The sequence below is a fragment of the Urocampus carinirostris genome, chromosome 6 (assembly GCF_059441175.1).
Source record: "Urocampus carinirostris isolate Australia breed hairy pipefish chromosome 6, RoL_Ucar_1.0, whole genome shotgun sequence".
In the NCBI taxonomy this organism is placed as follows: Eukaryota; Metazoa; Chordata; class Actinopteri; order Syngnathiformes; family Syngnathidae; genus Urocampus; species Urocampus carinirostris.
The window spans coordinates 3937676-3965138 of NC_142354.1; the positions used below are offsets into that span (position 1 = coordinate 3937676).

At 41.1% G+C, this 27463-nt stretch overlaps 1 protein-coding gene across 1 annotated transcript; it reads left to right on the forward strand.

Moving 5' to 3' along the window:
* The first annotated feature begins 6401 nt into the window (after positions 1-6401).
* LOC148363575 (haloacid dehalogenase-like hydrolase domain-containing 5) lies at positions 6402-26430 on the forward strand. Its single transcript, XM_088337076.1, has 9 exons — positions 6402-6470; positions 7026-7232; positions 12287-12399; positions 12496-12589; positions 16975-17008; positions 17134-17305; positions 17574-17750; positions 21125-21302; positions 24075-26430. The coding sequence occupies exons 1-9, from the start codon at positions 6408-6410 to the stop codon at positions 24234-24236; spliced, it is 1200 nt and encodes a 399-aa protein (XP_088193202.1). The 5' UTR covers positions 6402-6407; the 3' UTR covers positions 24237-26430.
* Positions 26431-27463: the final 1033 nt, after the last annotated feature.

Genomic DNA, 27463 nt, shown 5'->3' on the forward strand with positions numbered 1-27463 from the left:
ACATTCTGGATTCATTACACATCAACTGAACTATTTCAAGCCTTTTATTATTTTAATATTGCTGAATTTGGCTTACAGCTTAAGAAAACTCAAAAATCCTATCTCAAAATATTAGAATATCATGAAAAAGTATACAAGTAGGCTATTCAACTAATCACCTGAATTATCTAATTAACTCGAAACACCTTGCAAGGTTTCCTGAGCCTTAAAAACACTCAGCTTGGTTCAGTAAACTAAATCACAAGTATGGGGAAGACTACTGATCTGACTGCTGTCCAGAGGACCATCATTGATACCCTCCATCAGGAGGGTAAGACACAAAAAGAAATTTCTCAAAGAGCAGGCTGTTCACAGAGTGCAGTTTCAAAGCATATCCACAAAAAGTCTGTTGGAAGGGAAAAATGTGGCCGGAAACGCTGCACAACCAAGAGAGATGACCGCAGCCTTAACAAAATTGTGAAGAAGAGCCGCTTCCAGAATTTGGGGGAGCTTCAAAGACAGTGGGCTGAAGCTGGAGTCCAGGTATCAAAAGCCACAGTTCACAGACGTGTCCGGGAAATGGGCTACAATAGCCGTATTCCCATGGTCAAGCCACTTCTGAACTCAAGACAACGGAAGAAGCGTCTGACTTGGGCTATCGAGAAGAAGCACTGGACAGTTGCAGAGTGGTCCAAAATCCTCTTTTCAGACGAAAGCAAGTTTTGCATTTCATTTGGAAGTCAAGGCGCCAGAGTCTGGAGAAAGGCTGGAGAGGAGCAAAATCCAAGTTGCTTGAAATCCAGTGTGAAGTTCCCACAGTCAGCAATGGTTTGGGGAGCCATGTCAGCTGCTGGTGTTGGTCCACTGTGTTTCATCAAGTCCAGAGTAAATGCAACTGTGTACCAAGAGATTTTAGAGCACTACATGCTTCCATCTGCTGAAAAGCTCTATGGAGATGAGGATTTCATTTTCCAGCATGATCTGGCACCTGCCCACAGTGCCAAAACCACCAGTAACTGGTGCACTGACCATGGCATCACTGTCCTTGATTGGCCTGCTAATTCCCCTGACCTGAACCCCATCGAGAATTTGTGGGGTATAGTTAAGAAGAAGATGAAAGACACCAGACCTACAAATGCAAATGAGCTGAAGGCCGCTATCAAAGCATCCTGGGCATCAATAACACCTCAGCAATGCCACAGGCTGATTGCCTCCATGCCACGCCGGATTGATGCAGTAATCCGTGCAAAAGGATTCCCAACCAAGTACTGAGTGCATCAATGGACATTTTCAAATGTTTGATTTAGTTTTGCTGTTATAAAATTATTTTTTACTTGGTCTGAGGAAGTATTATAATATTTTGAGATAGGATTTTTGAGTTTTTTTCAGCTGTAAGCCAAAATCAGCAATATTCAAATAATAAAAGGCTTGAAATAGTTCAGTTGATGTGTAATGAATCCAGAATGTATGACATTTTTGTTTTTTTAATTGCATTACAGAAAATAAAGAACTTTATCACAATATTCTAATTTTCTGAGACAGTCCAGTATATATATATATATATATATATATATATATATATATATATATATATATATATATATATATATATATATATATATATACACACACAGTGGCTTGTGAAACGATTTGTCCCCCTTAAACTTTGTGACCTTTTGCCACATTTCAGACTTCAAACATCAAGATATAAAACTGTAATTTCTTGTGAAGAATCAACAATAAGTGGGACACAATCATGAAGTGGAACACACTTTATTGGATATTTTAAACTTTTTAAACAAATAAAAAATGAAAAAGTGGGTGTGCAAAATGATTCAGCCCCATTGATTTAATACTTTGTATCGCCGCCTTTTGCGGCGATTACAGCTGCAAGTCGCTCGGGGTATGTCTCTATCAGTTTTGCACATCGAGAAACTGATGTTTTTGCCCATATGTCCTTGCAAAACAGCTTGAGCACAGTGCGGTTGGATCGAAAGCGTTTGTGAACAGCAGTTTTCAGTTCTTTCCACAGATTCTCAATTGAAATGAGCTCTGGACTTTGACTTGTCCATTCTAACACCTTGATGTGTTTTTTGGTGAACCATTCCATTGTAGCTTTTGCTTTATGTTTTGGATCGTTGTCTTTTTGGAAGACAAATCTCCGTCCCAGTCTCAGGGCTTTTGCGGACTCCATCAGGTTTTCTTCAGAATGGTCCTGTATTTGGCTCCATCCATCTTCCCATCATTTTTAACCATCTTTCCTGTCCCTGCTGAAAAAAGCAGGCCCGAACCATGATGCTGCCACCACCATGTTTGACTGTGGGGATGGTGTGTTGAGGGTGATGAGCTTTGCCGCTTTTACGCCAAACATAACGTCTTGCATTGTTGCCAAAAAGCTCGATTTTTGGTCTCATCTGACCAAAGCACCTTCTTCCACATGTTTGGTGTGTCTCCCAGGTGGCTTGAGCAAACTTTAAACAACACTTTATATAGACATCTTTAAGAAATGGCTTCCTTCTCGCCACTCTTCCATAAAGGCCAGATTTGTGCAGTACTGTATACGACTGATTGTTGTCCTATAGACAGATTCTCCCATCTCAGCTGTAGACCTCTGCAGTTCATCCAGAGTGATCATGGGCCTCTTGCCTGTATCTCTGATCAGTTTTCTCCTTGTATGATCTGAAAGTTTAGGGGGACCGCCCAATCTTGGTAGATTTGCAGTGGTCTGATACTCCTTCCATTTCAATATTATTGCTTGCACAGTGTTCCTCGGGATGTTTAAAGCTTGGGAAATCTTTTTGTATCCAAATCCAGCTTTAAACTTCTCCACAACAGTATCTTGGACCTGCCTGGTGTGTTCCTCGTTCCTCATGACGTGCTTTAAACAGACCTCTGAGACTATCATTGTGCAGGTGCATTCATGCAGGGACTTGATTACACACAGGTGGATTCCATTTATTATCGTTAGTCATTTAGATCAACATTGAATCATTCAGATATCCTCACTGAATTTCTGGACAGAGTTTGCTGGACTGAAAGCAAAAGGGCTGAATAATTTTCCACACCCACTTTTTCGTTTTTTATTTGTTAAAAAAGTTCAAAATATCCAATGAAGTATGTTCTACTTCATGAATGTGTTGCACTTATTATTGACGCTTCACAAGAAATGACAGTTTTATATTTTGATGTTTGAAGTCTGAAATGTGGCAAAAGGTCACAAAGTTCAAGGGGGCCAAATAGTTTCGCAAGCCACTGTATATATGTGAATCGGCGCCACGGCATCTGAGTGGTTAACGCATGCGCGGCACAGTTCTGAGGTCTTGGGTTCAAATCCAGCTACCAGCCTTTCTGTGCGGGGGTTGCATGTTCTCCCCGTGCTTGCGTTGGTTTCCTTCGGCCATTACGGTTTCCTTCCACATTCCAAAAATGTGAATTTCAGGTTGAACTGTCCCTAGGTGTAAATAAGTGAGAGTTGTCTGTCTATATGGAGAGATTTTTTTAATGCCAGTCCATGTAATTATGAATATGAATAAATGTAATGCAGACATCTACATGTTAGATTTCTTTTCTATATATATATATGGTTAGCGCTTGTGCGGCACAGTTCATGTCATGGGAACCTGTCGTGGGTTCAAATCCAGCTCCAGACTTCCTGTGCGGAGTTTGTATGTTCTCCCCGTGCTTGCGTGGGTTTCCTCCGGACACTCCGGTTTCCTCCCACGTTCCAAAAACATGCATTTCAGGTGAATTGGTCGGTCCAAATTGTCCCTATGTGTGAATGAGCGAATGCGTTGTCTGTCCCTGTGTGCCCTGCGATTGGCTGGCAACCAGTTCAGGGTGTCCCCTGCCCACTGCCCGGAGATGGCTGGGATGGGCTCCAGCCCCCCCGCGACCCTAATGAGGATAAGCGGTACGGCTGATGAGATGAGATGAGATATATATATATATATATATATATATATATATATATATATATATATATATATATATATATATATATATATATATATATATATATATATATTTAACTGTGATCATTTCAAAATAAGTTTGATTAAATGAATTTATTTCAAAAGAAATCTAACATGTAGATGTCTGCATTACATTTATTCATATTCATAATTACATGGACTGGCATTAAAAAAAATCTCTCCAGACCATTTCGACCGCTCAGTCGGCTGGTCCAGACAATTATTGCGTGTCTCATTGTGGTTAAACTGAAAAAAAAAAACATCAAGCCCAAAAGATTTGGCTTGTGCCCATGTGGCTAATTGCCAGTCACGCATTTTGAATCTGCGGCCCCTCGATTGGTCGCAGCGTGCCACGGCATGTGATGGGTCATGCATGTGACGGCACCTAACACAAGTCAGCAGTGTCCAATCACTCACAAGCGGCCCTTTGTTTGCTAAATTTTGACAAACGCTGCTCTTAGCTTTTAGCTTGTAGGCGATTGTCCCTTAAACCAGGCACGTCGAACAAATCCGGTCTGAAAAAGAAGGAAATCTCTAGCTCATTTATGATTTTTTTTTTAATAAATCCAAGCCAAATGTTCCTTTTTACCACTAGAGGGCAGTAAAGGTGTAAAAGAGCTGATGGCCAGCGAGTGAACAACCGGAGCTGGCTCCCCACCAATAAAGAGACAGCTCCATTTGCATTGGAGATGCTTTGTTTTTCTTGTGATTGGTCGATATGCAGTTTTTCTAATAATGTGTCGTTCGCGAACATAACTTCTCTATGAGCTGTCTCTTTTAAGTGAATGGCGGGAGCCTGCTCCCCACAAATCAAAAGACGGTTTCTTTCTGGGATGCTATTTTTTTCTTGTTACTGTCCAATATTCATTGTTTTTCTCATAATTTGTCGTTCATGAACGTAACGGCTCTATGAGCCGGCTGTTTCGAAGTGATTGACAGGATCCGGCTAACCAGTAATCAAGAGATGACTCCCTTCTGGACGTTTTTATTCTTGTTATTGTCCAATATGCATTTTTTTTCTAGTGCTGTGTAGTCCGCAAACATAACGGCTCTATGAGCCAGCTTTTCAAAGTGAGCGATTGGATCCGGCTCCACACCAATCAAGAGACAACTCCCTTCCAGACGTCTTTTTTTTATTGGTACCGGTGGTTGGTCATTTTGCATTTTTTTCTGGTTGATGTGTTGTTCGCAATCATAGCAGCTCTATGAGCTGACTCCACCAGTCAAAAGGCGGCTCCATTTAACAAAAACTAAAGAAAGAACAAAAAAGGAACAAGAAACAAACTAAAAGACAAGCTGTAAAAACAAAATCACTTGTATCTATTAATTTTTTTTAAGAATTTGTAATTTTTTCATATTTAGTAAGACCGGGGCCACACACTGTAAATCGATCAATTGGGGTGGCTATTTCTCACGAGGTAGTGGTTGCAGGTTCAATTCCCTGCTCCTCTGAGTTAAATGTAGAAGTGTTCTTAGGTAGTACACTGAGCCCCAAATGGTCCCGATATGCAGGTAGTCGCCTTGCATGGCTGACTCTCCTTTGGGTGTGTGAGACTGTGTGTGAAGGGATAAGGCGCTTTTTGAGGCCGTCCATGTCACGGTTGCCATGGCGCCCAATTGGCCCGCTCTCGTGGCGCCAGCTGCGCTCGTTGACAGATTGGCTTCCCTTCTACTTAAGCTCAGTGCTCTCACGCATTGTTTGTCAGTCCGTCAACGAACATCTGCCCCGCAGGACGTGGGTTCTGACTCAGTCTTCTTCCCTGTTGGTATTTCCTGTACGGTATTGTTTCCGTTTTGTCCTGTTTAATATCGGTTTTCAGTTTAGTTCTGGTCTATTTTCGTCCTGTTTATTATTCCCTCCAGTTTTCGTTCCTGTCCAGTTTATCCTGTTTATTTTCGATATCCTGTTTCTTTATCTATCCTGTCTGTCCCGTCCTGTCCGGTATCGACCCCATCCGTCCGATATCTGCTCGGTCAATTGCTGTCGATCTCATCGGTCCCTGGCTTCCTGTCTTTCCACGCCAGACCGCTGCCTAACGTGCATCACTCCCCAGTTCCCGTGAAATAGAGGGCTTGTGTGGGAACATCACACGTTTGGGTCCTGATCCTGTTCTGGTTCATGAAAGTCCATGACTGGTTAAAGCGTTATAGAAATGCAGTTTATTTACCATTTACAATTCCACAAACTGCAGTTTTATCGGCCCACGGGCCGTGTCTTTGATGCTCCTGGTTTAAAAGGAACAAAAAAAGTCATTTTGGTCTTTTTAGTGATAGTGAGCCAAGGTCAAAGAGCCAGTTCTGCAAAAACAGCAGGAATTCCTATCATTGATGAATTTGCTGTGTCCTAAATGGCTGGTGAGCATCCTCCTCACCCGCCCAATGCTGATGTCACAACGCAGCACGACTTTAAAAAGTGGAGACAAACGAAAGACAGCTGTGGGTTTTTTTCGTTTCATCATGTGGAGTTTGTGCTTGCAGCATGCACTCAGGAGGACATCTCTCTACACCAAAGCTTGGCAGGTCAGTGCATGTGCGTCACAACAAGAATGGGGGGAAAGAAAAAGTTAAGACTTAACCGATGATAACTAGATTGGATTGGAGTGAGGGTTAGAGTTTATGGTTAGAGGGTTAACTTGTTAGGGTTGTAGGATTAGGTTTAAACGGTTAAGGTTAAAATGTTTATCATTCACGGTGAGGGTTTAAGATTAGGGTTTATGGTTTAGGGTTAACGGTTAGTTTTAAGGTTGGTGGTTATTGGGGAGTACTGGAATAAAGCAACAAGCATTCTATTTTTGTAATGATAAATTTGGGTAATTTCCAACGGCACATGAGAGATGTTGTCATGGTACAGTGATTGAAAAACACTGCTCTAGCATCTCCGGGGTCCTCCTCTAAATCTTTTGATGCTGAATCATGCCCAGAACACCTCCCCCAGGAGGCAGCCACCAGGCATCTTTACCAAATGCAGCGACTCTAGGCTAAACTACTACTTGCTCACGGATCCCTGAAGCACTTCATAGAAATGTTCAATAAGGCAGAAGTCACTCAGACCGGTGTGTCACCCTATGATGGCAGCGGCCGCACTGTGAGGCGGGCATCCTGCTAGACGTGGACGGCGTGCTGGTGCGTGGCGGTTCCGTTATCCCGGCAGCACGGCGAGCATTCCAGAAACTACATGACCACCGTGGCGACTTCTTGCTGCCTGTCGTGTTTGTCACCAACGCCGCTAGCTGTCGTGCCGAACTCAAAGCACAACAGCTCTCTGCGCTGCTCGACGTGCAGGTACGATCAGGCCAGGTTGGGGGTTTGCACATGCCTATACAGCAGGGGTGGGCAACTATTTGGAGTGGGGGGCCACATTGGTTTTTAAAATGTGGCTGAAAGGGCCCAACCTGGAGATCTACCTCACAATTTCATCTATACGTAAATAAACATGGAGACATGTAATATTAAGTTGAATTCAGTTTTAAAAAGATTACTTTCATCAAATTGGCTTTCAAATGCTCGCAATTAAAGCAAAATAATGTAATTGTAATTTTGTAGTCTTTTTTTAGTATTTCTGCAGTCAGATTTTTGGAGTATTTTGTCGTATTACTATAGTTTTGTTTTTTTAGTATTCGTTATAGTATTTCTGCGGTTTCAATAATAGAAAAGAAAGGAAAAAAGAAGGACTTTATTGTCGTTACACAGTGTCATGAAATTCAAAGCTGAACCGTATAGTGCTCATATGCAAATAGAATTTAAAGCAGGGTTCTTCAACTTGCCGTCCACGGGCACCAGGGTGCCCCTTAATGATAGTTGCCCACTGACCTGTTCTGAAATTTGCTCACCAGTGCTGGGTAATTGTGTTTTTCTAGTAAAATATTTTTTTTATTGGTTTACTGAGTTTATTTAACCCTATTTTTAATAAATAAACTGGTAATAACACAGTAACAACATAGTAATAACATAAGGAGTTGTTATTTTAGATATTCAAATAAATAAATTCCAGTTCATTTGCTTCATGGACAAAAAAAAGTTATAAGTTTTGATAACTGTCAGGCAATTAATTTTGAGTGCAGAATAAGAATATACATTTGTGTATTAAACAAATGTATTTAATCATATTTTTATTTATACATTTTACAGGAAATACGACGAGCTAAATTCCAAATTATGGGTTTTTTAAAGCGAATGACCAAAAAAATGTGTTTTTTTTTTAACCAGCAATCCAGCCATATTTTTAGCTTTGTAGCTAGCTAGCTATCTTCCTACCTGTTTAGCTACTTATCAAGCTATCTATCGAGCTTTTTAAAAATATATTTTTTTGTACCTTTTTGGATGCTATCTTGCAAACATTTTGCCTTTTTGCTAGTTATCAAGCAAAATGCTGGCTTCCTTTCTGGCTATCTAGCTTACTGTATTGCGATTTAAAATAGCTTATTTCTCTTTTAGCCAGCTAGCAAACTCCCTTTTAGTTTTTATGCCTGTTTACCTTTCTAGCTAACTAGCAAGCTACCGTTTTAGCTATTTAGCTATTTAGCTATTTAGTTATTTTGGAAATTTATATCAAACTGGGTGCCCTTTGTGCTAATTGGTAACTTAAAAGTAGCTCTGAGCTTGAATTCGGTTTAAAGTAGTGTAAATCTGAAAAGTAACATAGACTTTAAAACTAGTGCAATTACCAATATGCTAAAAATATATCTACATTTACACAATACGGCACAGAACACGACAGGGAAAATCCAGTAGGCAGCAACTGAGATAGCAGCTATGAATGATAATTATTGGTTATTTACAGATTATTGGTTATTTACTGAGCAAATATGGATTACCTGATATGAGAAAGACGTGGCATTGTTGAGGTATATCTGTCACGAGACGGGCGTGGTGGCGTGGAAGGTGACCGGACCAGAACGTAGGCAGGAGGCATGAAGGGAGAACTCAAATGCGTTGACGATCCATAGGTTTTATTTAATAAAATAAAAGTCGCCCGATACTCCGGGGCAAAACAGAACACTACAGAGTTCCTCCGGCACGAACTCAACAGGACAAGGCATAACAGACTAAAACAGGACAAGGCATAACAGACCGGGATTGTGTATAAGAGTAGTAAAGAGTAATGAACCAGCACCCGCCAAACCCAAAATCCAGCCTTAAATAGCAGAACAGCAATATGCTGATCTGCTTCAGCTTGAGTTCGGGGGCGTGGCATACTGGTCGTCATGGCGACCGTGACAGAGCCCCCCTCTTAAGGGACAGCTCCCGAGGTCCCAAAAAAGAAAAAATTACTACCTCGCGCCCCGGAATGTTGACGATCGCGATTGGGGCAACCCTGCTCCCTCCTCCGAACACGCAGGAACGGGGAGAGGCAGGCGCCATCTGCGTCGGGCGGATCGGAATCGGCGCTCGGCAGGGGGGGGGTCTGGTGGCCAACTGGACAGGGGATGACAGACAGGCAGAACCGACGAGAACAGGACGGATAAACAGGACAGGCCGATGCAGAAGAGTCGCACTCAGGACAGGCCGATGCAGAAGAGTCGCACTCAGGACAGGCCGATGCAGAAGAGTCGCACTCAGGACAGGCCGATGCAGAAGAGTCGCACTCAGGACAGGCCGATGCAGAAGAGTCGCACTCAGGACAGGCCGATGCAGAAGAGTCGCACTCAGGTCAGGCCGATGCAGAAGAGTCGCACTCAGGTCAGGCCGATGCAGAAGAGTCGCACTCAGGTCAGGCCGATGCAGAAGAGTCGCACTCAGGTCAGGCCGATGCAGAAGAGTCGCACTCAGGTCAGGCCGATGCAGAAGAGTCGCACTCAGGTCAGGCCGATGCAGAAGAGTCGCACTCAGGTCAGGCCGATGCAGAAGAGTCGCACTCAGGTCAGGCCGATGCAGAAGAGTCGCACTCAGGACGGTCAGATGCAGAAGAGTCGCACTCAGGGGGGTCAGATTCAGAAGAGTCCAGACTCAGGGGGGTCAGATTCAGAAGAGTCGGACTCAGGGGGGTCAGATTCAGAAGAGTCGGACTCAGGGGTTCAGGTTCAGAAGAGTCGGACTCAGGGGTTCAGGTTCAGAAGTGGCGATTCAGACAGGACAGGCGGAATCAGAACAGGCAAGACATGAGAGGGTCAAAATCAAAACAGACAAGACATGAGAGAGTCAAAATCAGAACAGACAAGACATGAGAGAGTCAAAATCAGAACAGACAAGACATGAGAGAGTCAAAATCAGAACAGACAAGACATGAGAGAGTCAAAATCAGAACAGACAAGACATGAGAGAGTCAAAATCAGAACAGACAAAACAGGAGGAGCGGAGTCGGACTGGCAGGCAGCGGAGTCGGAGTCGGCCCGACGGGCAGCGGAGTCGGAGTCGGCCCGACGGGCAGCAGAGTCGGAGTCGGCCCGACGGGCAGCAGAGTCGGAGTCGGGCTGGCACGCAGGGGAGACGGAATAGCAGGCAATCGGCACGGGAGTCGGGCAGGCAGGCATGAGAGTTGAACAGGCAGGCGTCAATTCTTCCCGGGACCCCATTCGAGGCACAGCAAGGGCCACGACGGGCGGGGCCGTGGTTCGAACGGGCAGGGAAGGCCAACTCAGTAGGCGCCTGCCGAACTGCGCTCTCCAGCTCTCCCCAAGTCGCGCTGGGATCGTTCGCTGAGTTCTATTTGTTGGCTGGTTCATTCTGTCACGAGACGGGCGTGGTGGCGTGGAAGGTGACCGGACCAGAACGTAGGCAGGAGGCATGAAGGGAGAACTCAAATGCGTTGACGATCCATAGGTTTTAAAATAAAAGTCGCCCGATACTCCGGGGCAAAACAGAACACTACAGAGTTCCTCCGGCACGAACTCAACAGGACAAGGCATAACAGACTAAAACAGGACAAGGCATAACAGACCGGGATTGTGTATAAGAGTAGTAAAGAGTAATGAACCAGCACCCGCCAAACCCAAAATCCAGCCTTAAATAGCAGAACAGCAATCAGCTGATCTGCTTCAGCTTGAGTTCGGGGGCGTGGCATACTGGTCGTCATGGCGACCGTGACAATATCGGTAGTATCTTTGGAAATCCACGAGACGGACGGTATTTCTGGTTGCACAATTGAGTAATTCTTTCTTTATTGTTTTGTAATAGTGTTATACTAATGAACATGATTTTGCTTGACTTGATTTGCTTATTAATATCTCTGTCATAATATTGTTTGGATATGTTTTTGAAGTATTTCCGTAATAGTATTCTTTTTATATGTCTGTAGAATATTTGTAGTATTTCTTTTGTATTTTTTATAATATTTCTGTAGTTTTATCTTTGCAGTATTTCTGTTCTGACATTTCTGCGCTAGTATTTTGTATTCTAGTATGACTCGTCGTATTTTTGTAGTATGTAGTTCTATGTTTTTTTCCTGAACTAAAAGCAAAATATAATATTAGGTCCCTGTTTTCCAGCATTGAATTTGATAATTAGTTTGGTCGTATTTTTGTTGTAAACACACAAAGGGAAAATGGGGACAAATGTGTCAGCCCCAAAATATTTTTTTATTAGTCGTACTTTATTTAGTGTTATATATATGTATATATATGTATATATGTATATATATATATATATATATATATATATATATATATATATATATATATATATATATATATACACGATAGGGCAAACCTTCCTGTGTGGAGTTTGCATGTTCTCCCCGTGCTTGCGTGGGTTCCCTCCAAGCACTTCGGTTTCCTCCAACATTCCAAAAACATGCATTTCAGGTCAATTGGCCGGTCAGAATTGTCCCTAAGTGTGACTTAGCGAGTGAGTTGTCTGTCTTTGTGTGCCCTGCGACTGACTGGAAACCAGTTTTGGGTGTCCCTTGCCCAATGCCTGAATATAGCTGCGATGGGCTCCAGCACCTCCGCTACCCTACTGAGGATAAGTGGTGAAAATAATTGATGGATGGATATATTGTGTATAGATTTTGACCATTTTTGTTAGGTGGGCCGGAAAAAAAAAAGCCTAAAAGGCTGCATGTGGCCCGCGGGCTGTAGTTTGCCTACACCTGCTATACAGTAACCCCTCGTTGCATCGCGGTTTACTTTTCGTTTCTCTACCTCACCGAATTTCATTGTGCATTGTTTTGCATTGTGATTGGCTAAACAGTTGCGCTGCCCCTAACGTAGCAGTCTAAGCTCTACACGTACATAAAAACAATATCAATATCAATGAATAAAACAATAAAAAGTACAGTTTTTTGACTATCACATGACCTTTTTGGAACGCAAAATGTGAAAAAAGATGGATTACGGTGTACAATTTTATTTGATATGGAAAATGTGTCCTGTTGACTCCTGTCCGTCACGTACAATCAGATCAATCCAGATCAGGTGGTTTTGTCGTACAGTCCTCTGCAAACTTTAACTACTTTCCACGAAAAATGTGTGCTGGTTTCTGGCCAAGGACCAATCATGGACATCGCACGCGCGTATCCTTTCTTGGGTTTGTTTGGTATGCATACCATCACTTCTGCAGCACATTCTCATGTTTAGACTTGAATTGTGCCTTGACCTGCACGAGTCAGCCTCGGTTTTAAGAAGGTGGTGAGCATAGAACAACTCCAGGAGAGGCACCCACTGCTGGACATGGTTGACCATAGTAGGACGCCCCGAAAACAAGTATGTCTTCTGCGCAACATGATCTCTTGTTTCCACTGTTTAGTGCAGTTATTTAAAAGCTAATATCATGTCACCCAATGTGAGTGTTTGTAAAAATTCAAGTCAAGTCACGTTTATTTGTATAGCCCCTAATCACAAAAAGTCTCGAAGGGCTGCGCAGATTACCATTACAACATTCCCTGATGTGAAACATAAAACCTAAAAGTCCACTACACATTCTTTGCAAGAAGTCAGCACTTGCACTTTCTGTCACGCTCCCTCTCAGAAGAAGAAATCCTCTCTATAGATCATTTTTTTAAGTGATCAAGTAACTTTATTGGGTAGTGTGGGGGACAAAAACAGAGATCTCTCTATACGGATGGAAACACGTCACCTAAATCCATGCCAAAACTTTTTCATTTAATACATTTTCGCTGAAGACAAACTCAAGCGTCTTAACAGCATGATTGTGTTGTAATGTTTTTAAGTGACAGCTTACAGTGGCTTGCGAAACTATTTGGCCCCTTTGAACTTTGTGACCTTTTGCCACATTTCACACTCCAAACATCAAGATATAAAAACTGTAATTTCTTGTGAAGCATCAACAATAAGTGGGACACAATCATGAAGTGAAACACACTTTATTGGATATTTTGAACTTTTTTAACAAATAAAAAACAAAAAAGTAGGTGTGTAAAATTATTCACCCCCTTTACTTTCAGTGCAGCAAACTCTGCCCAGAAGTTCAGTGAGGATCTCTGAATGATTCAATGATGATCTAAATGACTATTGATAATAAATGGAATCCACCTGTATGTAATCAAGTCTCTGGATAAATACACCTGCACTGTGATAGACTCAGATATCTGTTTAAAGAGCAGAGAGCATTATGAAGAACGAGGAACACACAAGGCAGGTCCGAGATACTGTTGTGGAGAAGTTTAAAGCTGGATTTGGAAAAAAAAAGATTTCCCAAGCTTTAAACATCCCGAGGAGCACTGTGCAAGCAATGATATTGAAATGGAAGGACTATCAGACCACTGCAAATCTACCAAGATCGGGCCCTCCCCCTAAACTTGCAGCTAATACAAGGAGAAAACTGATCAGAGATGCAGCCAAGAAGCCCATGATCACTCTGGATGAACTGCAGAGGTCTACAGCTGAGGTGGGAGAATCTGTCCATAGGACAACAATCAGTTGTATACTGCACAAATCTGGCCTTTATGGAAGAGTGGCAAGAAGGAAGGCATTTATTAAACATATCCATAAAACGTGTCATTTAAAGTTTGCCACAAGTCGCCTGGGAGACACACCAAACATGTTGAAGAAGGTGCTCTGGTCAGATGAGACCAAAATAGAACTTTTTGGCAACAATGCAAGACGTTATGTTTGGCGCAAAAGCAGCACAGCTCATCACCCTCAACACACCATCCCTACAGTCAAAAATCGTGGTGGCAGCATCATGGTTCGGGCCTGCTTTTCTTCAGCAGTGACAGGGAAGATGGTTAAAATTGATGGGAAGATGGATGGAGCCAAATACAGGACCATTCTGAAAGAGACCCTGATGGAGTCCGCAAAAGACCTGAGACTGCGACAGAGATTTGTCTTCCAACAAGACAATGATGCAAAACATAAAGAAAAAGCTACAATGGAATGGTTTACCAAAAACATATTGAGGTGTTAGAATGGTCAAATCAAAGTCCAGACCTCAATCCAATTGAGAATCTGTGGAAAGAACTGAAAACTGCTCTTCACAAACGCTTTCCATCCAACTTCACGGAGCTCGAGCTCTTTTGCAAGGAGGAATGGGCAAAAATATCAGTTTCTGGATGTGCAAAAGTGATAGAGACATACCCCGAGCGACATGCAGCTGTATTCGCAGCAAAAGGTGGCGCTACAAAGTATTATCTCAATGGGGCAATAGAATTTTGTACTCCACTTTTGTTTTTTTATTTGTTAAAAGAGTTTAAAATATCTAATAAAGTGTGTTCCACTTCATGATTGTGTCCCAATTATTGTTGATTCTTCACAAGAAATTACAGTTTTATATCTTTATGTTTGAAGTCTGAAATGTGTCGAAAAGGCCACAAAATTCAAGTGGGCCAAATAGTTTCGCAAGCCACTGTATTTTATTTGGCTTTGAGCGGTCTGTTGCCAACATTATTAACTTAGCAAGCACACCGGTCTTTGCCCATGTCCCTCCATGATCGCAGTGAATCGCTACTTGCACTTCGGCAAACTTCCTCATCTAAGCTTTTGGGAGGAGACTTTTTTTTGACTCTCTAGCCATCTCTCTTCGCCTGTCTCAGGATCCGTGTTAAATATTTTTTAAGGGCGGCGCTTTAGGGAATGCTACCATTCGTTTCTACACTGCATACTCAATGCTTTTAGTAAGTGATTAATGCAATAAATTAATTGAGCTTTTGGCAACACCACGCCGTAGTGTAGTCGTGGTGCAATCTACTCTATTCTAGGAAAGATTTTTAAAAAGTTCCCTGAAGTCAAACGCGTCTGCACCCCCATTAACGGAGCCTCGCACCTCAACAGGGGGGCCCGCCCCACGATTTGAGAACCACTGCACTACAGTAACAGATAAGGTAGGACAGAATAAAAATGTTGAAATATATTTAGTAGCCTACTAGTTTATAGCTGGTGTAATAATGTTGCCAAAAGACCTTTACAAGGCAATTTGTAGCTGACCATTGATGACTGAATTAGCTTTGTGATTGCCAGAATAACCCTAAAGATTTTATTACTGTACCAGGTCTAGCTACGCCCTGGCCCTTGTTTTAAGATTGTTTTTTCTTATTTTGCAGTAAAAATTCAAAATGTAATAGTGAACGCGGAGAAGCTTCAAAGGAAAACAATTAAAAACACAATAATTGGGAGGCTACTTGTCTGGTACCTGACGGTAATAAGTACCTTCAAGGTATGAAGTAATGTTACAATCATGCAAAATCTGCAGTATTCACTCACAAACAAAATACAAACTATTGTACATTATAAAATTATTTATTTCGGTAGCAAAATTATCCAAAACCCTTCGGAAGTTTCAAAAGTTCATGCATTACGTTAACTGAGCAGGGATGGAGATACTTTATTTTCTGCAATTTTACATTAAAGTTGCACTGTGTAATACATGACCATTAGATGTCACTGTATTGTGCCGTGCAACCTAAAAGGAGTGCTATAAAGCACAAGGTTGAACACAAGCTGAGGAAACTCAAATTGACCATAAAGCACCATCTTTTTTTCCCCTTTTTTCCCCCCATCTTTTCCCAAAGTTTTTGGTTTACGGGACGACAGTAGCTGAGAGTGCTCGTCTTGAGACCGAGAGGTCGCAGGTTTGATTCCAGGCTCCTCCAAGATAATTGTCGAACTATCCTTGGACAAGACACAAAACCCCTAACGCCCCCAATTAGCAGGTAGGTGCATTGCAAAGATAACACCGCTATCAGTGTGTGAGAATGTGTGAATGGGTAAGTGTAAAACACATTATTAAGTGTTTTGAGAGGTCTTCAGTGACTTGAAAAGTGCTATATAAATGCAGTCCATTTACAATTTACGGGGGTACCAGTAGCAGCAAGATGGCGGACATTTATGTCAGCTCCCTCTATTTGAGCCTCATGTTGTGCAAAATAAAAACAAATGTCTTGGCCTGCACTTTTATATCATAGTTTGTATGTATATTTACTTATTATTCAAATGAATTACCCAAAAAAACAAATAACAGGAGATGGTCCCAAGCAGGAAAAATCCCTGGGTTTGTCAGCAAGACCAACCTGAAGGCAACAAATGCATGGAATATTTTTTTTCCTGACTTCTGGTAGCACATAGGAGAGTTTTTATGCTAAACTTTGGCCAAAGGGAACTATGTAAACAGTATGCAGACAGGAAAACTATTAATAGTTAATGTATTATTGCTTATTATTCAAGTGAATATTGTTTTTCTAATGAATGGTAAATGTACTTTATTCATATAGCGCTTAGACCAGTCACTGAAGACCTCTGAAGCACTTTACAATGCACTTCATACTTTTACCCATTCAAACACTCACTCACACACGGATAGGGCAGTCAGCCATGCAAGGCGCTTACCTGCTTATTGGGGGGATTAGGGGCTCAGTGTTGAAAGACACTTCGACATCTATCTTGGAGGAGCCGGGAATCAAACCTGCAACCACCACCTCTCTACTTCCTGAGCGAATGTATGATGGTCTTTAACCACTTGGAGGTGTTGAATAATACTCAATGTCCTCAGCCCATCTCAACAGTTTACCTGTACACAAAATTGTTACAAATATGGGCTTGAATGTCACAAATATGACTTTTGATAAAGGGGGGGGCAGTTGCATTGTCACTAATTTTGAGTTTCACAAAAAGATTTCCCACTTCTTGTATTGCAGTTGAATGACAACCAGCAGTTCCCCCAAATCGAAGGTATGTAATTGATGCCTGAATCTCATTAGCAACTTAACTCGACACGTGTATGCAATGCATGACACGCTGAGTTATGCACTAACTCTACATGATTTTTATGTGTTGTGTGTTGGGCTTGACGGCAGCTGTGTTGCTGTTTGGCGAGCCGGTGCGCTGGGAGACCAATCTCCAGCTAATTGTGGATGTTTTGCTTACCAACGGACGCCCGTCAGAAAGTTATGATTGGTCACCAGCTCAGCTGCCTGTGTTGGCCTGCAATACAGACCTGCTGTGGATGGCCGAAGCGCCATCTCCCCGGTAAGTCAAAAGACCAAAATTGACCACACTTTTACCGTAAATTCTGTGCGGACGTTTGCCCGATTGGTTTGTTGTCCCTGTCTTGTCCCCTAATGAATTAGACCCAACACTGTATCATCAGTAATTCAAAATAACTGACAGATAAATTCAATGGTAAAAAACAGGTCTGCTGCAGCTGTAGCTAGAAGTTTGATTGATTTTGTACACAACCAGCCGCCACTGTATTTGATAAATATGATTCTGTTTGAAATGGGATGTTTGTGAGCAGTTTCGGCCACGGCATGTTCCTGCTTTGCTTGGAATCGGCCTACAAGAAATTGACAGGACAAGATCTGAGCTACCAGGCACTGCTGGGGAAGCCCAGCCTGCTCACCTACCACTTTGCTGAGCACATTCTCACGTGTCAAAACCGTCATCAGAAAGTCCAAACCATCTATGCCATTGGGTAAGCCAGGCAATCAGCTTCTGCCGCACACATTGTCAATTAGGCTCTTTACGTGACGCATGAATGTTAGTGTGCTGTCAACAAAATCTTAAGATTGCCTACCCTTTGAACACACGTGACCAAACCACGACGCAATGACAGACAGCAGTTAACCGCAGTACACAGTACTCCCCGTGGGTGAGACTAGTAAACAGTAGACAACCACAAGAACAAAAAGCTATACTATTTAACACCATTGGCAATGACTAGTCTAACAAATATTGTACAGCTGTCGGATGAGGTGACTCACCTTGTTGGAAAGCACGAAGAGCGGTATTTAAAGAAACTGAGATAAGCAGAGCTAGCTACCGACCCATGCCTTTTTATTCCTGACATTTTCACAGATCTAACCAAATAGTCCAGTTGGCCTGATTTCAGTTCACATGATCTGTACCACTTTATTATAATTGGGGTATTTCAATTCACCAGTGCTGATCTAAAAGCTTATAAAAGTCTGGAAGCTTCCCATTTCTTACCGGTACGTGTTGCTGCGCTGACATGGGGGAATCTTATAATGTCAAAGGTAAGACACCTACGTTAGCTTTGTGTGCTAATATGTTTTATCCAGGATGTCATCAAATCTCAAATTGAGTGTTGATCAAACTGGCTATCGCTTAGAATCTGCCTGGCAACCCAGTGCACATACGTGCTCCCAGCATGCTTTTTGTGTCACGGTCACAGTTTAAAGTTCAGTTTTCCGAGACGACAAGGAGGAGGGGTCCTGGCAAGATAGCGCCATCATTCAATCTGACCAAATTAAAGACATTTTAGCTAAATTCTATTAAGTCTTGGAATTTGTGGATAAGAATCACCCAGAAAAAGTGTTGACAAGTCGGTCTGTCACTCATTATGATGACGTCTGTCTCGTGGATTTCCAACGGATTGTCAAAAGCCGCCAAAGGTAGACATCTTTGGATCAGTTTTTTAAGAATCACGAAACAAAAAGTTGCATGAATATCTTTATTACCACCTTTGATTTTTTTTTTTTACATTTTGTGCTTCTCGTTTAATATTTACTGTGTGGTAATACAATTTTAACATGAATTTGTTTCATGTTCTGATGCTCTTTTATGATTTATTACAAATACACTATACTGAACTTTTGCGAGGCTTGGAGCAGATTAGCACATTTACATTTGAAATGCGTCACTACTTACGAGGCTACTCCCAGGACGAATTCAATTCACAAGTAGAGGTACCGCTGTATTTTTCAGGTCAGTGGTTTAAGAACTTCCACTCCCCATTTTTTTTAAATGCAGCATCAATGCCGCGTCGCTTTTAGCCGGGAGAAGGAGCCATCGCCGAATCCTCAGGAACTCTATTGTGTTTGTTTTTTTCAACACATTAGTGAGGAAAAAACGGTTAGGATTAGGGTGGATTTGGCCAATATATATGTATATTCTATTATATACACTTCTAATCAGTGGAACTTTTGCAGTCACTCAAAAAGTGACTGTAGCCTTCAACCAGGAGAAGATTTCGTCAGGTGGTGTCCAACCGTCACTGGGCGTTTTGACCCTTAACCACAACGTATGTATGTATATACATGTATGTGTATTTACATATATATATATATATATATATATATATATATATATATATATATATATATATATATATATATATATATATATATATATAGTCCATAAATTATAGCATTTTAAAAACTCTTTTCCTTAATAAAAGCCGGATAGGCTTAAGTGTGCTGAAAAATGCCGGATGAAAAAAATAAGTAAGACGGACCTAAACGTGAACAGTGCAACGTTGGAATTTCTCCACTTCCTTGAAATGGTTCAGTCCATTTGATATGAAGCCCATCCAATTAATTGGAGATTGCTTCTGGGAAATTGCTACCTCAACAAAATAATAGCTAGAATGACAAAAATCTGCAATGCTGTAATTGTTGCAAATGAAGCATTCTTTGATGAAAGTGAAGTTTGAAAGATACAATTATTTCTTCAAAAGAAATATCCTATTTCCAACCTTCTCAATGTTGTCGATGATAATTCTTATTTGTTTTGCAACCCATTTAATCCACATAAATGTGACTTATGTATAGCAGTGTAAATTTATTTCCCACCAAAAAAAACTCAAAATATAGCCATTAGTAGCTAAACCCCTGGTAACAAAAGTGAGTACATACTAAAGTAAAAGTTCCTAAAGTTCAGTATTTTGTGTTACCAATATGATTTCACAGAACTATCTTAAGCTTATTGGCCATGGATTTCACCAGAGCCTCACAAACTGCCACTGGAATGCTCTTCCACTCCTCCATTACATGACTGAGCTCGGGGATTTGCAAGACCTTGCTTCTCCACCTTCCGCTTGAAGATGCCCCAAAGATGTTCTTTTGGGTTTAGATCTAGGGACATGCGTAGCCAGTCCATCCATTTTACCCTTAGCTGGTTTTAGAAAAGCCTTGGTTATCTTATCGGGATATTTGGGTTCATTGTCAGGCTGCGAGCCAGTTTCTGGAGGGGTGGGATCATTCTCTGTTCCAGTATTTCACAGTACATAACTGAGTTCATGTTTACCTCAATGAAATGCAACTCCCCAACTCCAGTTACACTCATGCAGCCCCAAACCATGATATTACCAACACCATGCTTGACTTAAGGCACAAAACAAACATGTTTGTTCCCTTCACCTGTTTGCTGCCACACATGCTTCACACATTCTGTGCCAAATACATTATTCTGTGTCTCATCAGACCAGAGGATATCTTTCCAGTAAGCCATGTTTTTTTTTTGACAGACTTCTCTTCGTTTTGTCCAAGCACTGTTTCTTCAGTGATGTTCAATTAAACATAAGAATGAAATACAAAATCTGTAATCAGAAATGTGAGTGGTGTACTCACTTTCGTGAAATACTGTCCTCGGGCCCGGTCTCTCAAATCATGTGTGCACTTCGGCACCGGAGTACGCGCAGCCCTGAAGTGCAGCACTGAAGTGCACACTTCCACCCCAAATTGCGCCTTTGGCGCCGAAGTATGCATGGCGCTGAGGTGGAGCGCCGAACTGTGTGACTTATGAAAAGGTACAGTTATTTCAAAATAATATCACTTAAGTCGAAGGAAAATGTAGCAATCAAAATAATGACTTGGATAAAAGTAAGTGCATGCTGTGCAGATCCTCCACAAAGATTAAATTGATAAAAAAAAACAGTGTGAGAGAGAAACCCGGCTCGGCCCGACTTGAAAATTGACATTTCATGGATTCTGGTCTGGGCCCAGTATCTTACCTCTACTCCTAACCTGAAATCGCCCTGTCAAACAATGAGAACACAAGCATCCAAATGTTAGACATTAAGTGGTTTTCTTTACTGCTGTATTTCAGTGACAACCTGATGACAGATATTTACGGGGCCAACCTTTATGACCGTTACCTAGCTCAACTGGAACATACGCTGCCCACACCTACCAGGATGCTGGCTCAGGGAATAGAAAGTCAGCCTCTGGCGGCTCAGCCTAGTGAGGAACCTGTGTCAACTACCATGCGCTGTCAATCCGTCCTGGTAAGTGGCAATGCAAAGTAAGGAGGCCTTCTTTCGCGTGAAGCAGGGGTGGCCAAAGTTTTTGAGTCGCCGGCCGCAGACCCAAAGAACATTTTACCAAGTGGCGGATCCTGCTGACCTAGCCTACTTTTCTCATTTATGAATACATATACATGCAGACATTTACATCTTATAATTATTTCTACCTCTGGTTTAAACCCTTTTATTCCCATTGGGGCGCTGACACCCCTGTTTTACAAGTGCTATTTAAATTACCTAACTCTGCATCCATTTGACTGATTAGAAAAATTCTTTGCTGTCTCTGGACTTTTGAAACTTCCGAAGGGTTTTGGATACTTTTACTCCCGAAATAAATAATTTTAAAATGTACAATGGATGGTGTTATGAGTGCACTGCAGGAAAGAGGTCTAAATATAATGGTAGCTAGAGCTCTTGTTGGTGATAGAAAGGAGTGGAGAGGTGTTGTGAAAGGATAGTGGGATTGTGGACGCGTTCTTAAAGATGGGCTGGGAACCCATATGATGCGGCGGGGGTAAACCAGTGAAAGCTGTCGGGCCCTGCTGTTGAACAAAAGAGTGTGTTGTGTCACCCTGACCCGAGTGACATGGCCGCTTTCTGGTGTCCCGTTTCATCTGGAGGGACGAAAGCATGACCAACTTGGGTGCCGAGGTGCCTAACTTGTTTGCGTGTTTGGGCAATTGGGTTGGTCATGGTCCAAAACATTTTGTGTGTTTTTTTTTTGTTTTGTTATTTATTTCCCTTTTATTTTCTTTGTTATTGTATGTGTGTGTCTTGCTGTCGGTCACCCCTCTTGAGGGATATGACCAAGGTAGATAGATAGCTAGATAGAAAAATTCTTACGGTTCCTGGAAGATGAGAAGATGGGTTTTGCGGCAATGTAAAAGAAAAAATCAAATTCAATCAAAGTATTTCCTCAAAACACCCACAAAGTGACAGCAACTTCCCACAATGAGATCTCACAGGCGTCCACATGTAGCAACAGACCAATCACGGGAAAGGAATGACAGAGACAGGCTTAGGTAATGCATTTTCTAAAGCATTTATAGTTATCTGTAATAAATAAAAACAACGACATTCAATCATTTTAACATTACTTTATTAGTTTTGACTATAAAGAGGCAATGAATTGGGTTACTGATTGGTCATGTATAATGTGCGTCTCTGTCTCCAGGAATTGCTTCACCATCTACTATGCAGGCCCACAAAACGCCCGGTCATGGTGAAAAATAGTTGACAATATACGGACAAATGAGAGAGCAAGACTCAAAAACTTTTTGGTGTATATTTATAACAGTTCATATTTCCAGTTCATGTTGTCTCTAAATGTGTTCATTTTCAGTTCCAGTCTATACGTCATTACAATCCTGAAAATCCAAGTCAGTTTTTTTGTTTTGCTTTTCGTTTTGAACTGTTATTACATTGTCTTAACACTTAGTTATGCTAAATATTGCCTGATATTGAAAGTTGGAGTTGGTCTGAAAAAAAGGCCCCAAGTAATCACTCATAAAAGGATTTCTGACTCTTTCAAGTCAAATAACAAAAAAATTCCAGGAGGGCTGTATGATACTTAGTCAATAGAGGGTTAATATGATTTACGGTTCACAGACCCCTTTACGGCCTGGGTCGTCGGGGCAACACATTCTGTGGTGTGTCTTAGGCAAGTACAGCCTGGTGGCGCCCATCACTCTTCAAGCTGTTTACTTTTGTGTGGGGTTTATCTTCCTCATATGTAACGGGTGTTTGGGCAATTGGGTTGGCCATAGTCCAAAAAATTTTGTGTGTATTTCTTGCTATTTTTTTTCCCTTTATTTTCTGTGTTATTGTATGTGTTTGTCTTGCTGTCGGTCACCCCTCTTGAGGGATATGACCAAGGTAGATAGATAGATAGATAGATAGATAGATAGATAGATAGATAGATAGATAGATAGATAGATAGATAGATAGATAGATAGATAGATAGATAGATAGATAGATAGATAGATAGATAGATAGATAGATAGATAGATAGATAGATAGATAGATAGATAGATAGATAGATAGATAGATAGATAGATATGTAACGGATAATATTAGTTTCCATGGTTGCCCGTAGCAGAAGAAGCCTCCTCTTCTGACTCAGATACAGCACCTACATCATTTGGTCACTCTTGTTTTTCGGTGAGAGATGAGCCCGAACTCAGCATTGACGGGCAGCAGACTGTGACAATACCAATACGAATACCAGATCCTAACTCACTGGTTAAAAAGTATTTAGTTCCAAAATTTTGAGAATTACATTGTACAATATGCATTGCATCACTTGTGGCTTTTATCTTTCAGTTGAAAACCAAACTTTTTGGCATTGACGTTAGGTACTTTGCTTTTGTGACGGATTAAAGCAGGGGTCAAGAACCTTTTTTGACCCAAAATACAAAAATACATGGACAAATTTCAACCAAACCGCCTAACCTTGTCTTCATTTCACTGGCTAATGTTAAATGATTTGATAAAACTTATGAAATAAGAATAATGCCAGAGCATGTCTCCCAAATCAACAGATACAGTACTTCATACCACTTTAAACTTGTCTTCCTTATGCAGTTATTAAAGAACGTTGAGGCTCATTTTGACCTTTTGGCAAGGTGCGAGCAGAGTTGTTTTGTATGAATGTCACATAAAACTGCAAACAAAAATGCTGTCGAATCCTGGATTTCCACTCTTGGCAGTTTCAACCAGGAAGCCAGAAGCCTTTCCTTCCTTTTTTGTGGTCAGGTATGCACAGGCGTCTACAAACCGGCATCGGTGCCCACCTGGGAGAACTTCTTCCTGCACGGCCATCGGGACATGACTGCTGAGCCCGGCCTGCTGAAGCCTGCCTTTGTGCTGGACGACGTGGAGGCCGCCATCGACCTTGTGCTCCACAAACATCTCTGATGCTGATTACAAGCTATTGCCACAAAGTCACGCAGAGCACAATATGCACTGTAAACCCTTGTCCAAAAACACAATTTTATTTTACGTTCAAACTTTGGTACACACTCAAAATCAGGCGAGAAGACATCAATGCATTTTGAACATGAGAATACGGCCTGGAGGGGAGCTTTCAGATAAAAAAATTTCATCACTTCCTAAAGCCCTCCTCCAAGCACTTTTTTTTAAATTAAATATTCAAGGTACCAAAAAAACAGATTAGCCCTTAAGAATGTGGCAATCACCAAACAATAATACGATTGGCCGATAACGACGATAAGGCAATCGTCAAAACAACAAACAACAGTGAGTCAGACTAAAGAACTGATATTCTATGAAATCTCCTTTGTGATTGTCAAATAGTAACAAGAGAAGAAACTCAATGTTAAACCTGCAACGCAAAGCAGTAGTCAAACAACTATCGTTACAATACAGTAAAATGTGACTACATATGTAGTCATAAGTACGGTATTTTCCGCACTATAAGGCGCACCGGATTATAAGGCCAACCCTCCCAAACAATAGTCATTTATCAGTTGTTTGTCATACATAAGGCGCACAAGACTGTAAAGCACTTGAAATTGAGACAACAATAAGGGCTACTGTACATATTTGTGTAAAATTTTTGGTAATGCAATGATTCATTAGTCAATCAAATGGGTGTCGCTTAACCAAGATTGCACAACATTGCATGAACTGGGAATTTAATCCTAGTGATGGCAGAGGAAATACAAATACTTTACTCCTACGGAATTAGAGCCAATCTCATTACCACACTCCTTTACTCACAGCGCTATAAACATTGATTTGCATAGTTCATTTTGTTCTCCCTCTGAAAAGTTAAACAGTCTCTCCACTTCTTCACAAACTAGTTCTGCCATACTTAACATTTTGTGCAAAAGTCTGGGGCAATAATTACAAAAGTTCACTACAGCCACTTTTTATCCTCCAAAAACTTGCAATTAGAACCATACACAGGGTAGGATATTGAGATCATACTAATATTTTATTCCTGCAGTCCAAATTATTAAAATGAGATAATTTAGTAAAATTTTTCACTGCACAACTTCTATTTAAGGTCAACAAAAACATAGTTCCAGAAAACATCCGGAAATTATTCATTCGGAAAGAGGGAAATTATAATTTAAGGGGCTGTAGTGAATTCACAATCCCAAAGGTGAGTGTTCTGTTTCTATTTTGATGTCCGAATAAAGTTTTCATTCATTCAACTAATGTTAAGGAATTGGGAAAACAGAAAGTCTTTATATATGTATAGTGTTATGTATAGTATAAAAGTGAAGAGACTGTCTAACCTATTGGAATGCAGAACAAAATGCACTATTCAAATCAGTGCACTTCTTCACGTGTGCATCAATATTGTTGTGGTTTAATATGTATATGTATGTAAAAGAGCTTGTTTAGTATTTTGTTGAACGACTATCTGTTTTCTCCATTCTCTAACATTTTTTGGTGAAGAAATAGAGATGTTTGACATATCGGAATGCACTATGCTAATCAGTAATTCTGGCACTGGGTAAAAATGGTGTGATAATAAGATGAGCTTGATTCCCCTTTGTATGTCATTTGTGCCACCGATGGTCTAGTGAAAAAGTGTCGGTGCTCTTGCTGCCACTATTCGGGTTCGATTTCCATTGCGAACAATGTTTTATGATTTAACTCTTATTACCCCACAAAAATCTTTGCACAGCATTTCTGCACCTCAAACATAAGCAACAGTGCATCCAGCAAGAGCTTACAACAGGCTATAGTATATTATTTCAAACAATTGACAGCCGGCTCCATTCCAGAAGCTTTATTTCCTCTTGTGATTGGTCAATATGCTTTTTTTTCCATGGATTCTGTGTTGTTGAATTTACATTTAAAGAGTATTTAACCCAGGAATGTTAGTAAACAAAGATGTGTCTTCACAATGTCACCAGTCACTGAAATGCGTCATGCCACACATCATTGGAAATCTTAAACTATTGGGATTCAAGAAATGATGACCATTTTGAAATATACTCATTACAGAAACATGACAATCATTCTGGAACAAGATACCTGAAATGTATAAAGCCAGCATACAGTAACTCACACAAAAACATTTACTCATGACAGGATTACCCATCCAGTGAATCCAACTGTGTAAAATATTTACTCCAAAATACACGATATTGCCGAAAGATAAATAAAAGAAATCCGCCTGAAAGCATTCCTGCACTGTTTGACGATCTTTTTTGTATCCGGCTGTTTGGCTCGATTTCTCACCCACCCAGAAAAAGACTTGTCAGTTTATTTTTAATGCTTCCGTTAGCCTCTGACCCTTTTGATTGACACCACTCTTGGCCAATTGCAAGTCCTTTGCCTGTGACAACCTATGAGGGCCATTTTGAAAAAACAAAACAAAAACATCAGGACCAATTCGGCTTAAAGAAATCCAAGGCCTATAATGACCGATTCAAATGTGGATTCACACATTTGTAAGCCAATGAAATTCCCAAAGTAATTTTATGCAATTTTACGATCTGTATTGAAATAAGAGCCGAAAATAAACATGCGCATATGCAACCTGGGATCCATTCTTATGCATTGGTTTTATGTGCAAGTGTGCACAAAAATGGATTTATTCTAGGAAAAAAAGTCAAACATTTACAACTCTATCACAATGTCTAAAAATTGGCCAAAGTAAAATACACAGATGCAAGGTCTTAGGGCTGTGAACTGGTCATCTCCAAATGGCCAATTTTAGAAGCACCTAGACCTACCATTAGAAAAATTTTAACAATACAATGTTTAGATTTTCAGATTGTGATCAAATTTGACAAGGTAAGAAGTAAGGATTCAAGCTATTGTTTCACGTGTTTTCCAACCAAGATGCCCATGCTACACCTTTTTGCTGGCATTTGATTGCAAAAACAAAAACAAAACAAAAATTCAGGCGAGAATAAAAACCTTCTATTTCTGTGTGTTCCAACTCAGATTACTCAATGTTAGTAGCACTTGCAGTAATTATTTCAGGTTGCGACAAAACTTCAGAGTATTGCCTTTTGTCATGATGACTGATTTGGATCACCTGTGCCCACTCAGTTGGCGCCAGCCACTGCGGGCTACCTGATTGGTTCCCCGTCCTTTTTAAGCCCAGTTCTTTCACTCGCCTGTTGTCAGTCCGTCAGCGAACCTCTGTTTCGACA